The sequence below is a fragment of the Sciurus carolinensis genome, chromosome 2 (assembly GCF_902686445.1).
Source record: "Sciurus carolinensis chromosome 2, mSciCar1.2, whole genome shotgun sequence".
Lineage (NCBI taxonomy): Eukaryota > Metazoa > Chordata > Mammalia > Rodentia > Sciuridae > Sciurus > Sciurus carolinensis.
In genome coordinates, this window is record NC_062214.1 from 110,021,481 (window position 1) to 110,037,870 (window position 16,390).

The 16,390-nt window shown below is 36.5% G+C and overlaps 1 protein-coding gene and 1 pseudogene across 2 annotated transcripts; one reads left to right on the forward strand and one right to left on the reverse strand.

Moving 5' to 3' along the window:
* Positions 1-484: 484 nt before the first annotated feature.
* Haus2 (HAUS augmin like complex subunit 2) lies at positions 485-16,368 on the reverse strand. 2 transcript variants are annotated; one of them, XM_047538829.1, is made up of 7 exons: positions 16,225-16,355; positions 14,189-14,264; positions 9,227-9,319; positions 8,672-8,741; positions 6,855-6,987; positions 5,446-5,554; positions 485-880 (listed from the first exon to the last, which is right to left on the reverse strand). In XM_047538829.1, exons 3-7 carry the CDS (start codon positions 9,314-9,316, stop codon positions 671-673), a joined length of 612 nt encoding a protein of 203 aa, XP_047394785.1. In that variant the 5' UTR covers positions 9,317-9,319; positions 14,189-14,264; positions 16,225-16,355; the 3' UTR covers positions 485-670. The 2 variants fall into 2 exon arrangements, with proteins under 2 accessions (XP_047394785.1, XP_047394784.1); XM_047538828.1 differs by lacking the exon at positions 14,189-14,264 and having other exon boundaries at positions 16,225-16,368.
* Positions 1,149-2,854, forward strand: LOC124973690 (CDKN2AIP N-terminal-like protein; annotated as a pseudogene).
* Positions 16,369-16,390: the final 22 nt, after the last annotated feature.

The following is a 16,390-nucleotide window of genomic DNA, read 5'->3' on the forward strand; positions in this document are numbered from 1 at the left end:
ATGATTTGGTTTATGTTTTTAAGGATTACTCTGGCTGCTGTTTTGAGACTAGTTTGAGAAGTGAGGAAGGGTATAAGCCCAGAGAGACCAGTCAGGTGGCTATTTTAGTACTCTAGCAGAACATGAGTTATGTCAGTCTCCCTTTTCAAAATCTATCTAGACTAAGGTACTGGGATAACTGGTTTATAATTCAAACTCAACTGAACCCTGGTATCCTGGCTGGCTTCTATTCACTGTGCTTTGCAGTGAAAAGAACTGATACATTAATAATTCTATTTTCAGCTTAGAGAACTTGATTTAACAGTAGTCTATATTTTAAACATTATTTTACTCATAAATATGTATGTGTCGTCAACATAACCACAATACCATTATCACACCCAAGTACATTAGTTCCTTAAGACCATCAAATACTCAGGTTTCTTTGTCTTGTAAGTCTGTCTTTTTAAAACAGTCTCTTGTTTGAATAAGTATTCAAATAAAGTTTAGTTTTTTAGTCTTTTAATCAGAAAGAAGTGCTTGGTCCTAATAAATTTGAAATCTTGGTACTCCAATATACAGAGGGCTGGTTCAGTATTGCTAGCAGCAAAGCCTTTAAATACGTATGTTACAATCAACTAGAAATGAACTTTATATGACAACATATAATTAGGGAAAATAAAATTGATGATCACTTGACATTAGTCGTTTGGGTATGACCTTTAGAAGTAAAAGGTAATGGAGGAATTATAACATCAGATTTATGAAGGTAATTTTCTTCAGCTAATATTTTGGGGATACAAGAAGAAATCTCCTTTTGTTGTTCTCGCCACTTGAGTATATTCTCTGTTAGTTCTTCTGTCTCAGTCACCAAAATATCCATCTCAGCTAAAGCCTTGCTCTGTAACATTTGAAAGAAAGGGAAAATAGAAATCATGTCTGTCATTAATTCATTATCATAAGATCAAAAACAATTATACCAAAAATTAACATCTGATCTTTTTCTAATCCCTTATTGCAAAAGCTCCTTAAAACTGCACTCACCCCATCTTACAGTACCCACCTTCTCTTTGTGAGTTTCCTTGTCCTTTGTCCTCAATAATAAACTCAACCGTCAATGACCCTCAATCTAAATAGTTAAACCTACCTCCTTCCTAAAATGCAGACCCATGTTTAAGGCCATTGGTAATCTTCATCTGGATGTACAATTTCTCAAACTCAATTTAATAGCAGTTCAACAATAACCGAACATTTACTAAATGTGCAAGACATTAAAAAAAAAAACCACACTCTCATTAACATCTTTAATCCATACTTGATCCTACTCAAATCAGCCAGGTTAAAAACTTCATTACCTTGGATGTGTCCCTTTTCCAAATAGTAGTAAAGATCTAGAAATGTGACCTCAAAAATCTAAAAAAAAAAAAAAAAAAAAAAAAACCAAAAACAAAAAAAAACACAACTATATAATCCTTTGTATTCCTGTGCTTTAAATCCTTTATGTAAATGGCTACATTTAGTCTCCAAGTTTCTCTTGGCTATTCCTCTAATTCAGAGCAGATCATATCTTAATATATATAGGTATCCCCTGAAAAACTTATTAAAATCCAGATTCTGATTCTGAAATGAATGATGTCTACTGTTCTCCCTCCTTCCTTCCTTCCTCCTTTCTGTGATGGAGATAGAACCTAGGGCTTCATGCATGCTAGGTAAGCACTCTACCATTGAACTAATCCCCAACACTGCAATTCTGGATTTCTACTTTCCCCCCCCTCCCCCCCAGTGCTGGGGATTGGACCCAGGGCCTTGGGCTTGACAGGCAAGCACTCAGCAAACTAAACTACATCTCCAGCCCCTGCATTTCTAATAAGTTTCCAGGTGATGCTGCCCATAATTTGAGTATCAAGGCTCAGTATACTCTATTCAATATTTTCTACGTGACTTAGATACTGTTCTAATGAAGTCACTCTTCACTAAAAACCAAAACAAAACAATACATTTGATGGTTCCCAGCCCTGATACCTTTAGACACCAGTCAAAGTAGACTATCATTTTCTCCCCCAACTACTGGTGCTCTCTTTCATGTGAGATATTGTTGCTTTGGTCAAAGGATTCTTTCTGTGGCAGGTCCAAATTTCACAGATTCTTTAAGATTCAGTTCTGTACTAATTCCTATATAAAACTTTTTAAAGTCTTCCTATATCCTATTCTGCTATCAATTCCCCTACACTGGAAGTAATCCCTCCCTTTTCTGTGTACAATAGATAGCATCTCTTCAGAATTTTATGCTGAACTTATGTAAATATAATCCTATAAAATAGTATGCATCTTCTAGTTGTCTCAATGAACTGAGAATTTGAGAACAGTGATCAGTCATATCTATTTTTCATAATACATGTAGCACAGCCCTTAAAAGATGATGACAATATATACTTATTAAATGGTGGAAGAATTAAAATGACTTCTAAAGAAAAATGATGCCACACTTCTTGACTTTAAAAACAATTAGCTCAGGGAAGTGTAAGCCATTTTGAGTGGCCAGGTAGCCACCATGTGGAGAAGCTGGTTTACAGGGTACAGCAGGTGGCCAGCTTCGCCAAGTAGTTCTGCTCCTGCTCAGAGAGCAAGAAATGGAAGACCCACGTGGAACTCATCCTGCACCACCAGTCGAATTACTATGACCCACCTACCACTGGTGGCTACCTAGACCAGCTGCTGTCCCTCTCCATGGTCTGGGTCAACCATCTTTTCCTGGGCTGCAGTTAATAATAAAGACCTTCTAGCCAAGGTTATGGAAATGGCTGGTAGCACTGAAGTGGAAGACCTGACACTGTTTACTATTGGAAGTGAATTAATGAAAAAACATCAAAGCTAAAGCATAACATGATCACATTTTCATCATGGGCCACAGGCTTTAATAAGGAGGCTGAAATGAATGTGACAGTGACCACAGCAACTCTTAAGACACCTGGGAGAGGCAGCTGGAATGAAAAGATATCTGTCTAGGAAGAGTGAAGCAGGGGGTATCGCGATACCAGAACTTCAACTATACTACAAAGCAGTAGTAAAAAAAACGGCATAGTATTGGCACCAAAATAGACAGGTAGATCAATGGTACAGAATAGAGGGACACGGACACAAACCCAAATAAATACAAATTTCTCATACTAGACAAAGGGGCCAAAAATATGCAATGGAGAAAAGATAGCCTCTTCAACAAATGGTGCTGGGAAAACTGGAAATACATATGCAACAGAATGAAACTAAACCCATATCTCTCACCGTGCACAAAACTCAACTCAAAATGGATCAAGGACCTTGGAATCAGACCAGAGACCCTGCTGCATATTATAGAAGAAAAAGTAGGTCCAAATCTTCAACTTGTTGGCTTAGGATCAGATTTCCTTAACAGGACTCACATAGCACAAGAAATAAAAGCAAGAATCAATAACTGGGATAGATTCAAACTAAAAAGCTTTCTCTCAGCAAAGGAAATTATCAGCAATGCAAAGAGAGAACCTACAGACTGGGAGAAAATCTTTGCCACTCATACTTCAGATAGAGCACTAATTTCCAGAATATACAAAGAACTCAAAAAACTCTACACCAAGAATGCTAATAACCTAATCAACAAATGGGCTAAGGAAATGAACAGACACTTCACAGAAGATCTACAAGCAATCAACAGATATATGAAAAAATGTTCAACATCTTTAGTAAAAAGAGAAATGCAAATCAAAACTACCCTAAGATTCCATCTCACCCCAATTAGAATGACGATTATCAAGAATATTAGCAACAATAGGTGTTGGTGAGGATGTGGGGAAAAAGGTACACTCATACATTTCTGGTGGGGCTGCAAATTAGTGCAGCCACTCTGGAAAGCAGTGAGGAGATTCCTTAGAAAACTTGGAATGGAATCACCATTTGACCCAGCTATCCCACTCCTTGGCCTACACCCAAAGGACTTAAAATCAGAGCTGCTCAATTCACAATAGCCAGATTGTGGAACCAACCTAGATGTCCTTCAACTGATGAATTGATAAAGAAACTGTGATATGTATATACAATGGAATATTACTCAGCCATAAAAAATAATAAAATTATAGCATTTGCAGGCAAACAGATGCCGTTGGAGAATATCATGCTAAGTGAGATAAGCCAATCTCAAAAAACCAAAGGATGAATGATCTCGCTGATGATGATAAGCAGATGATGACTCATAATGGGAGGTGGGAGGGGGGCAAGAATAGAGGAAGGAGGGACTATATAGAGGGAGAAGAGGGGTGGGAAGGGTGGGGGGGGAGAAAAAAAAATAACAGAATGAATCAAAAACTATTACCCTAGGTAAATGTATGATTACACAAATGGTATGCCTCTACTTCACATACAAAGAAACAAGATGTATCCCATTTGGGGCTGGAGAGATAGCTCAGTTGGTAAGAGCTCACCTCACAAGCACAAGGCACTGGGTTCAATCCCCAACACCGCAAAAAAAAAAAAAAATGTATCCCATTTGTCTACAATAAAAATAAATAAAAAAAAAATCATGAAAGAACTTTGAAATGAAACAAAAAAAAATCATCACTGAAATAAAAACAGGATGGTATAAAACAAAAAAAAAAAAGAAAAGATATCTGTCTAATTGGTTTTTAGAAGTAATCATTCTTCCTGTAGCTATCACGGTAAAAGCATGCATGGATATTTATGTATTTATAAAGCAAGATGATTTCATCAACATCATATAAGCCTCTGTTTAAAACATTCTTTTTTAAAATTAGTGATGTAATAATAGCAGGTCATGAATTTTATAGTTTGGATTTTTAAATTTTATTTTCTTCTTTTTTCTTTTTTTTTTGTTATCAATAGATCTTTTATTTTATTTATTTATATGTGGTGCTGAGTATGGAACCCAGGGCCTCACACGTGCCGGGCAAATGCTCTACCACTGAGCCACAACTCCAGGTCCTTTTTTATATTTTACTTAGAGACAGGGTCTTGCTCAGTTGCTTAGGGTCTCACTAATTCAAGTTCCTCCTGCCTCAGCCTCTGGAGCTGCTGGGATTACAGGCATGCACCACAGAGCCTGGCTGGCTTTTCAATAATAAAACTTTAGGTGTAAAAAAATAATTAGCTCACAATATTAGTCAGTAAAAAGTTAAACAAAGAGCTGGACTTGATGATGCAGGCCTGTAATCCCAGCTGTAATTCCCAGGTGAAAGCAGAAGGATCCCAAGTTTCAGGCCAGCGTGGACAACATAGTGAGACCCTGCATCAAAATAAAAAATAAAAATAAAAAATTTTAGAAAAGGGTTGGGAACGTAGTTCAGTAGTAGAGTGCTTACCTAGCATGCACAAGCCTTGGGTTCAATACACAGTACCATGGGGCGGGGGGTGGTTAAAAAGGAGTTCACACATTTGATATTCAAGTATAAGAGAACTAAAGAAAGCTATATTAATACTCACCATTTTCTTTAGATTTGCATCTAAATGAGGGATATTTCTAATTGTTTCAAGATGGGTTTCCAATCTCTCAATGAAAGTCACAGCCAACTCCAGCAAATGTACCATATATCTGAAAGAGGGAGAAAAAAATTCAATTATTTTTTAAATGTAATTATTTTGTGTCTCCCTTCTTTTTCTTTAATTAGGACTCCTAGTTTGAAATAAAAGAATTATAATCAACCTAATGAGTCAATAACAATCTTTCTGTATTCCTGGAAATATCAGTGATAAAGAAAGGTCCTTCTCTTTCACTTGAAAAAACATGTAACTTGTCATCCAAATAGAAAAACAGAAAAACACAACATTAATTGTCATATCTGGAACCCACCCTAAGAACTCTCAATGGTAGTAATGTTCTCACAGAAGGAATTTCCCTAGATAAAATCTCATTCCATTTCAATCTATTCATTCTCAATGAAGACAATAAGGATAACTATACTACATTGAAACAGTCTTCACATTAAGCTAATAAATGCTTAAAATAATTAAATGCTTAAAATCATTAGCTCTTCTTTAAAGTAGTATAACATACACATTAATGGCTAGTTACTGAATATAGGCACAAGAATGGGGTTTTGAATGTCTATTATTTTACTAAAAGTAAAAAAATTCTGCCACTTAAGATAATCCCAGCTACTCAGGAAGCTGAGACAAGAGGATAGTGAGTTCAAGACCAGCATGGGCAACATGGCAAGAACCCATCTTAAAAGAAAAGGAGAGGAGATACTGATTTGCTCAGGGTCAGCTATTGAGGCAGTGGTAGAGAAAGAAATCAGATTCCTAGATGCTGGCTTTATTATTGTATTATTATTTATTAATCATATGCTAGACATTCAAGTTGATACTTATAATATTTCTATGAGAAAGACAGCAACAGAAATAATCCCCATTTTGCAGACTGGAAAACTGAAGCAAAAACTGATATTTGTTCAGTAGAGATGAGACCAGAATCCAGTTTTTCCTTTCTTAATTGACAATGTTTTTTTCTGTCCATGTTAAATACCCTCAACAGATTTTTTATGTATAGGTGACATTAACTCAACAATACATTTACTTCACAGAAAACAGTCTATATATAATAAAACCAATTTTATCCACCTTGCCACATGTTAAGGATCTAATTATTTTCACTAAAATCATAATTTATAATTCCCAAAACCCAATGGGCAAAAGGAAGTTCTTTCTTTTCACCATAGTAATAACTTATTTTAGAGAAAAGAATTTTCTTTCTCATTTAATATATCAACATTAATAATGTTAACAAATACATCAATAACACGTTTCATGAATTATGCTTCAAAGGTAACTGCTAAACGAAAACTACCCTCAGAAAACATGTACAACTATTCATTTCTTCTTCTCAGTCTAACCTGTGAAAAAAAGCTTCCATAGGTAAGTTTTCCTGGCACATGGGTTTCAACAGTCTTTGCCTGAGGGACCTCTTCTCTTTTAGCACAGCTTCCAGATGATTATTCATACTTTGTAGATCATAACACTTTTGAGCTACAAAAATCAGAAAGTTATTTATAGTTAGCAATAGTAAGTTTTGAAATCGCTAATGATTTCTACTTTCATTTGCTAATACCAAAAATTAATCCAAGCCAAGGTGCGGTGGTACACAACTGTAATCGCAGTACTCAGGAAGCTGGGGCAGGAGGATCACTAGAGGTCAGGAGTTCAAGACAAGTCTGGGCAACATAGAGACCCAGTCTTCAATGAAGAAAAAAAGGAAGAGGTAAACTGGAAATGGTGGTGCTTGCCTATAATCCCAGTGACTTAGGAGGCTGAGAAAGGAGAATCACAAGTTCAAGGTCGGCCTTGGCAACTTAGTGAGATCCTGTCTCAAAATTTAAAAAATAAAATTAAAAGGGCTGGGGATGTATCTCAGTGGCAAAGTGCCCATGGGTTCAATGTCAGTACAGGGGGGTGAGAGGGTGTCACCTTGCAAACTGCTACTGATTAGTTCAGAATTTTTTCCCCCAGAATTCAGTTTATGGCTGCCAAGTGACCCTTTTATAAAGTTTTAATTTGAAAAAATTCAGACTTACAGAAAAGCTTTTTAAAAGTTCAGTAATCTCCTATGTACATATTACCTAGACACTAATTATTAACATTTAGCTGGAGCTGGGGTTGTGGCTCAGTGGTAGAAAACTGGCATGTGTTAGGCACTGGGTTCAATTCTCAGCACCACATAAAAATAAATAAATAAAATAAAGGTAATGTGTCCATCTACAACTAAAAAAATATTGAAAAAAAAAAAAAAACATTTAACTACATTTTCTGTTTTTTTTTTTCCTTTTTCTATCTCAACACACATACACCCCTATCTTTTGTTCTCAAAATGACTCATTGCAGACAGCATGATCTTTTACCCTTAAAAAGATGTGTTTCTGGGCTGGGGATATGGCTCAGTTGGTAGAGTGCCTGCCTCGCAAGCACAAGGCCCTGGGTTCAATCTCCAGCACAGCAAAAAAAAAAAAAAAGTGTTTCCCATGAACAGCTACATATTCTTAACCTAACTACAGTACATTAGCAAATTTTTGAGAAAAGTTAACACTGATACAATGTTACCAATATTTAATATAGTCCATATTTGAACTTCACCAAGTATCCCAATATGTCCTTTACAGAAAAAAAAAATTTTTTTGATCAAATATTCAATCCATTCATATAGTACTTTAGTTATCATGTCACTTTAAGTAATTACTGGTGGTTATCTTGAAACTATTAGAGTAAGACTGACCCCTGAATCACTCTCTGGCTTCCCATCTTACCATGTGATCTCTTCCTCTTGCCAATGCTCTGCCATTGTGATGCCATCCACCATAAGGTCCTAATCAGAGCCAAGCCAATGACACCCTTGAATCTCCAAAGCTATGAACTAAATAAACCTGTTTTCTTTATACATTACTGAGCCTCAGTAACAAAATATAGCAACAAAAAAACTAATAAAGGAGCCAACTTAGTTTCTTTCAATGCCATTTGCACTAGTCAAGTCTACAGGATACAAGACTTGACTAGTCAGATACAGGACTTGTATCTGAGCACAGAAAAAGAAGACGTAGTTAGTTAGCTATAGGGCTGGAAAAACTATGGCACATCACAATTTTGCTTCCTGGTGTTTATTTACAATAATCTAAGAAAAAGCTGAAATTCCAATGATTACCCACTTAACCAAACCACTTACCCAAATAGAAAGGATGAATAACATCTGCTGCATCTTTTTCTAGTTTCAGAAGTTCAATTTCCAGGCTTTTCTACATTAGGAATAAAAGTAACATAAGCTTACTCAGAAAGCATCCTGAAGTTAAAAGGACAAAAATGGACACTCTTTAACTCAGGAACAAGCTACAAGATGTATATTCTTTAAGGGGTTGGGAGAATGATGTATATATATAAAAGTGCAGATAATTTACTAAAGTTTTTCATTTTGGTGTTCTTGCCCTCTGGCTGTTACGTTTACTATAACCGTTTACTGATTACTACTATTTCTATTAACTACTACAATAAACCTTTATCCAACTATGTGCTACATGCTGTTATAAGTGCAAGGGAATTGCTGTTTGAACCAATTAAGGTTTCTTAGGTTTTGTTGGGGGAGGTGCATGCTGGGGATTGAACCTAGGGACTCACAAATGCTAAGCACCTGCGTTATCACTGAACTACACCTCCACCTAGAATTTTTCTTTTTTCTGTATAAGTAGAAAAATAATAATTAAAAAAAATAAAAGTAATAATTTACCTGATAGATTTCAGCTTGAATATTTGTGATTTCTTGTAACCTGGAGAATTTCTCAAAACAAGGAACTGTTTTCTTAGATATATTTAACATCTCCTATTGGTAAATGAACAGGGAAAAAAGGAGTAAGTCACAAACAGTTTCTATGTATATTGGAAAAACATGCCCATGGGACTGAAAATTGATAATATATTATGTCCAACACGGTCCCTAAGCATAAAGTAGAGAAAAATGAGTAGTAATGTGTATTTCCTGTTTTTAGAAACTTCACTATTAGAAATCTCTTGCACAAATATTTTAAAAATGAGAAAGAAAGAAGACGATCACTTCGTACTATTTCCTAAGGTCCATACTCAATAGATTTCCATTACTAATAACTTATTAGAAGATAAGCTGAGGTTTTTGGAAACTCATCTCTGCCCTTCCAAGTGAACCAAGCCTAATCTCTCTGACCTTTTAGATTGAAAATCAAAAACCCTGCCAAATAGAATATTTATCTGATTCATTTAATGATGTTAACTGCATACAAGTCATTCATAGCATCTCTGTTCACACGTACTCTCTTACACAAAGGACTATTTATGTCCAGGCATAATGATTTTTCTCTAAAGGCTACTCCTTTTTTATCTTTCATTCTGTAGTTCTGTTACATTGCCCTCTTAAGTGCAGTTTATCTCAGAATATAGAGTTATTTTGTTTGCCCCCCCCAACTTCCTCCATAATTTTCTATATCTTCTTCTTTTGTAGAATGTTAGCACAGAGGCAAGGCACAATGGTACATGGGTATAATCCTAGCTACTCAGGAGACTTAGGCAGGAGGATCACAAGCTTGAGGCCCAGCCTCGGCAACACAACATGACAAGACTACATATCAAAAAAAAAAAGAAGGTAAGGAAGAGGGAACAGAGGAAAGAACTTTAGAAATCATAAATGGCCAGGGACTAGGAAACTAAATGCAAGCCTATTGCCTTTTTTTTTTTTTTTTTTTTAACAGCTCTTGAACTAAGAATGGTTTTTATATTTTCAAATTGCCAGGGATGGGGGGTGCAGCAAAGAAAAATGATATTCTACAACACATGAAAATTATATGACATGCAAATTTAAGGGTCCAGAAATAAAATTTTATTGGAATTCAACTTATCTCATTCACATATATTTTTTTACACTATAACTGCCTAGTTGAATAGCTGCAACCGTATGGCCTACAAAGCCTCAAATACTTATTCTTAGGCCATTTATAGGAAAAGTTTGTTGAATGATGATAATCAATTTAAGAAACAATTATTAAGGTAGACAATGGATGATACAAAGATTAATCAAACAAGCTGTTTGCCTTCAAGAGGTTCATAATGCCAGGCATGATGGTGTACCCCTGTAATCCCAGTCTCGGAAAGCTGAGGCAGGAAGATCCCAAGTTTGAGATCAGCTCAGCAATATAATACAACTTAGCAAGATCCTGTCTCAAAATTAAAAAAGAAAAACAAAGGACTGAGGATGTAGCTCAATGATAAAGTGCCCTTGGTTTCAATCCCAGTATCAAAAAAAAAAAAAAAAAAAGGTTCATGATGGATGTGATGTGGAGGAAAAGGTGTCCAGACAGAAAGAATGAAACATAAATGCTCAACAATTGTCAACTGGTATCAAATTACATGTAAGAAGGTAAAGATGAAGCTGGAAATGTAGTTTCCTATATGATCATAAAAACATTGAGGGTTATACCAAATAATCATAATGCAGAAAATGAGAACAACTGAACATTTTCTGGTGAAGCAGTAACATGGTCATATATAAAATATATATTTTAGAAATTTAACAGTGAGTACTATGAAAAAAAAAAACAGAGTAAGAGGTCAGAGGAAGGAAAGAATGGGAAGTAACTGCTCAATGAATATGGAGTTTTCCATACAGAGTAATGAGAGTAATAAGTTTTGGAAATGACTGCACAACACTGTGAATGTACTTCATGCCACCGGATTATACATTTTAAGATGGTTAAAATAGCCAGGCATGGTCGCACCCATCTATAATCCCAGCTACTCAAGAGACCAAGGCAGGAGGATCAACAATTCTAGGACAGCCTGGGCTGTTTTTTTAAAATAAAAAAGGGCTGCACATGTAGCTCAATAGTAGAATGCCCTTGGGTTCAATCCCCAGACATACACTCACACAAAAAAAGATTCAAAGGGTTGGGGGTGTAGCTCAGTGGTAGAACACTTGGCTTGCTTAGCATGTGTGAGGATCTGGGTTCAATCCCCAGTAATATTCACATGTAGAAGAATGAAACTAGATCCTGTACAAAAGTCGAATGAAAGTGGGTCAAAGACTTAAGAATCTGATCAGAAACTTTCCAACTACTAGAAGAAAATAAAAGGTTAAAACTCCAACATGGAGGCACAGGCATCAACTTCTTTAACAAGAACCCAAAAGCTCAAGAAATAAACTCAAGAATCAATAAGTGGGATGGCATCAAATTAAAAAGCTTCTGCATGGCAAAGGAAACCATTAAAAGCATTGGATCTCATGAACATAAAAGGAAACTCGGTGGAGTAGAGGAAGGAAATGAGGGGGAAAAAGGGATAGAAAAAGGAAGGAAATAAAGAATGAATTTGATAAAATTAGTAATGTTCATGTACAAATATACTACAGTGAATTCTACCTTTTTATATGCATGTAAAATTGTGTCAAAAGTAATGACACAATTTAATTATAATTAATTTAATTATAATGCACTAATAAAAATATTTAAGAAAAAGGTTAATTAATGTTATATGTATTTTACCACAGAAAGAGAGGGAGAGAAGAAATTCCCACAATTGGCCATCAACATAAAACAAAAACACAAGTGGAAAGATGGGCTTAACGTTGACTATTTAAACAGGTAGCTGCTATAGTATTCCAGGTAAGATGAGGAGAATGTATACTAGGTCCAAACAGTTTAAAAGGAAAGGGAAGACAAAAATAAGAGTACCTGTTAAAATGAAACTGACAAGTCATAATTGATATAGTGAATGACAGTTAAAGTCAATACTGATTCCAGTGATTCTGTTTCAGGTGACTATAAAGATAATTATACCATTAATTGAGGCAGATAACCCAAGGTATTTTCTGGAGGCAAAATTGAGGACAAGCAAGATTAAGTATTAGTCCAACTTCACACTGTTAATGTGTGTCAGAGCAGAAATGAGAACACATCTAATTCACTATCTCTTACTTTTTCTTTATGCTCTCTCTTAGGTAAAAAAAGGTAAATGAAAGTAAAACATCATCTATATCATGTAACTCACTCACTCTGGTATATCTCCATCATTCCATGTGTATACAATAAGCTTAGTTGCTCATTTGGCAAACTAGTAAACTCTTGGGTTCAACAACAGGGTAATGATGCTTAGCTAAGAATATGCAAGAGAAACCAGAGTGAAAATTAGAATGTTGAAGAACTGGGTAACAAAAGAAAGAAAGAGTAGCCAAATTCCCCAAGAAAATAAAAATCACAACTATAGAAAGAAGTGTTTGCTTTTAGTTATTGCTTTATTACATATTTTTCATGCCACCAGGGCAAAGGGACACTAAAAATGAAATGATCCTAAGAAAGAGGAGTCTATTTATGGTATTATTGTTTACTTTGTTACTAGGCACAAGAAGCTGAAATGCGGGACCTTTATGTCTAATATAAAATCTTTGGGGCTATGGGTGTAGCTCAGTGGTAGAGTGCATGCTTAGCATGTGTGAATCCCTGGATTCAAAGACTGTGTACATTTGTTATGTATAAACTTGTAATCGAGTGGTTATCTGCCTTCTTCTTCCTGTTTTTTGTTTTTTTTTTTTTCCTTCTTCCTGCTGTATTTCATTTGTGGGGCATTAAAAGGGAGCCAGTATAGTAAAGATGTTAAGAGCAGGCTATCAAATAGGGGTCAGGGTGCAGAGAAGGGCAGGACACAGAATGAGAAAAGAGATTCTAAGGAGATTCTAAGGAGTTCTGTAGGTCCAGCTCCTCATAAACTGCCAACAGAGGAAACCTTGATCAAGACTCTGACTCACTAAAGCTTGCTGGAAAAATATCTAGAATGTAAGACCACTAAAGCAGTCCTGGGGCATAAACTAAAGCAAATACCTCACTATGCTACAAACAGTTAGCCCTACCTTTCTTTTTTTTTTTTTTTAATATTTTGTTTTAATTGTAGATGGACACAATACCTGTGTTTTATTCTTGCATGATGCTGAGGATCGAACCCAGGACCTCATGTATGCTAGGCAAGCACGCTACCACTAAGCCACATCCCTATCCCGATCCTACCTTTCTTTCACCAGATCATTCCTTCATGGATAAATCAAAACAGAACAAAGTTCAAACATATTTCCTACAAGAAATTTTAGGTACTACTCTTAAAGTGTGTGTACGAATTTGTATGTGGTGCTAGGGAGTGAACCAAGGGCCTTAGGAATGCCATGCTAGCTCTTCACCACAGGGTTACATATACCCCCATCCATCCCTCTTAATTTTTAATGTACATGAATGATATTCACTAAAGGGATGGACTGTTTAAAGAGATCACATGACAAATCATTTTGAAAAAACTAATGCAAAATCCTTCTAATAAAAGTAAATTTTCAGGGCTGGGATTGTGGCTCAGTGGTAGAGCACTCAACTAGCATGTGTGAGGCACTGGGTTCAATCCTCAGCACCACATAAAAGAATAAATAAATACAATAAAGGTATTGTGTCTATCTATGACTAATAAATAAATAAATAAGTTTTCATATATACTGTTTGTTTAAAGTCAACCTATAGTCTCTAAATAGTTATTTTATTGGGACTAGCTGTATAGTAAGATTCTTTAAGGTCCTAAGGCGCTATGGAATGGTAGATCTTCACTGTGGTTAAAAGAAGTTACTGTCTATTGTGTTACTTGAGAGACAGTAGGATGATATCCCCTAAAACCACCACTATCCCAAATGAGAACTCACCCATCAATGCTTAAAATTCTCTCAACAGGGCCTGGGATTGTAGCTCTGTGGTAGAGTGTTTGCCACTGGGTTCGATCTTCAGCACCACAAAAAAATAAATAAATAAAATAAAGGTATTGTGTCTATATACAACTAAAAAGTTTTTTTTTTTTTAATTCTTGGTTAGGCATTCATATTTCCTATTAACACTTTCTAAAGGGATATTAAGTTTCAAATGTCTTATGAGTTTATCAAATTATTTTGTGACAGAAGAACTGGGCAATACAAGTGAGAGTACTAGGCAAACTTGGTAAGAAGAAAACACAGGAGAGAAGAGAGAAAGGATTAAACTGCAGAGTGTGATGGTAGTCCTTGGAAAGGCTGGTGTACTGGCACTACCTGAAACCCTCAAACACAACACTGGGTGGACTGGGATTGTAGTGCAGTAGTGGAGCACTTGCCTAGCATGTGTGAGACACTGGGATCGATTCTCAGTACCACATAAAAAGAAATAAATAAAACATGACACTGTGTTTTAACAGAAATTTCAAAATCTTTCAAGAAGCTGGGTGCAGTGGTGCACTCCTATAATCCCTGGCACTACGGAAGCGGAAAGAAGAAGATTGTAAATTGGAGGCCAGCAGGGACAACTTAGTGAGATTGTGTCTCAAAAGAAAAAGAAACAAAAGGGTGGGGATGTAACATAGAGGTACAGCACCCCTGGGTTCAATCCCCTGTACAGAAGGGAAAAATAATTCTGTTCAAGAGTTACCACAATACCTTAAGAGATGCTATAATGTCAGAAAAAGGAGAGTTCTGGGATCTAATTTCACCTTTTTGGTTGAATGACGTTGGACAAGTTTCTTGGTCATTTAGGCTTTAGTTTCTTAATTTAAAAGAAAATATTAGAGTCTGGGGGTGTAGTTCAATGATAGAATGCTTGCCTAGCAAGAAAGAGACCCTGAGTTTGATTTCCAGCACTTCAAAAACAAACAAACAAACAAACAAATCACCTTAAGGTATTAGAACTCTCTAACAAATCTTCTAAATATAAAAAGTTGTATATTTTAGCTGGGTATATGTCACAGGCCTGTAGTTCCAGCTCCTCAGGAGGCAACAACAGGAGAACAGCAAATCTGAACCCAGTCAAGGAAACTTATAGAGACTCTGACTCAAAATAAAATTTTAAAAAAGGACTGGTGATGTAGCTCAAAGGTAGGCCACTCCAGTTGCAGAATTAAAAAAGAGAGATTTTCTATATATCTTCAATCATGTTTGTATTGCTATTTTTCTGCAAGATGTGTTGACCTTCTTAGCTTTTCTCAATGTTCTTTTTAGTGAAATTCCTCTTTATATCAAAGTTTCCCTTAATCACAATGCATTTGGTCCCACTTACCTCATTCTCCTGTCACTTGTATTCCTTTATTCCCTCACATGTTCAATTTCTCCCTCTACTGGCTCCTTCTTCTTGGGCTATGAAAATGCTTTTCTTGCCCAACCTAAATCATCATTCCTTGGGCTAATCTCCCTTTTTTCCTCAAAGTTAATCCCTTCCAAAGTCTTTTATGTCTTTTTCATCAATGCTTTTTTTTTTCCTTAAAAGATACCCCAAATGAACTTTCCTTGGGGCTCCTCTGTACCCAACCCCTCCTGCCCCAAATACGTTTCAATACCTTCCATAAATAAGCATGTTGGGAAAGTTTACTTTCAATTATCTACTATTACTTCTCAACCCCGCTGCATACTACACTCTAAAGGCGGTATCACTGGATGAAAATAAGCAGGGTGACACTGTTCTATCCCCCATAAACTGGTTTGGCATAATTCTTTGGCAGTCTACTCGGAACACCACCTATTCAGATCCTCGCTTACAAAGAATCCACAGCACAAAAGTCACGGCTGCAAACTGGAAGACGCTCTTTCAACCTTTACCTTGGTACAGACCCCAACCAGCACCCTCAACACTCCCGCGGTCAGTACCACCAATCACCTCACAGCCAAATTCTGTCGCCACCATGGACACCCGCCTTGATGACGCCGTCGTTGCCCCCACTCACCTCAGTGACCAACCCTGAAGCCACGAAGTGGCCCAACAGTAGCCCTGCGGCGTTGGGCGCGGAAGCCGGGTCCCAAGGGTTGGCAGCAGCCATGGCTCTAACACACCTCCCCGCTTGGCGCCGGGAGTGAGCTAAAGGCAGGACGAACGGTCGGCGCGGCTCGATG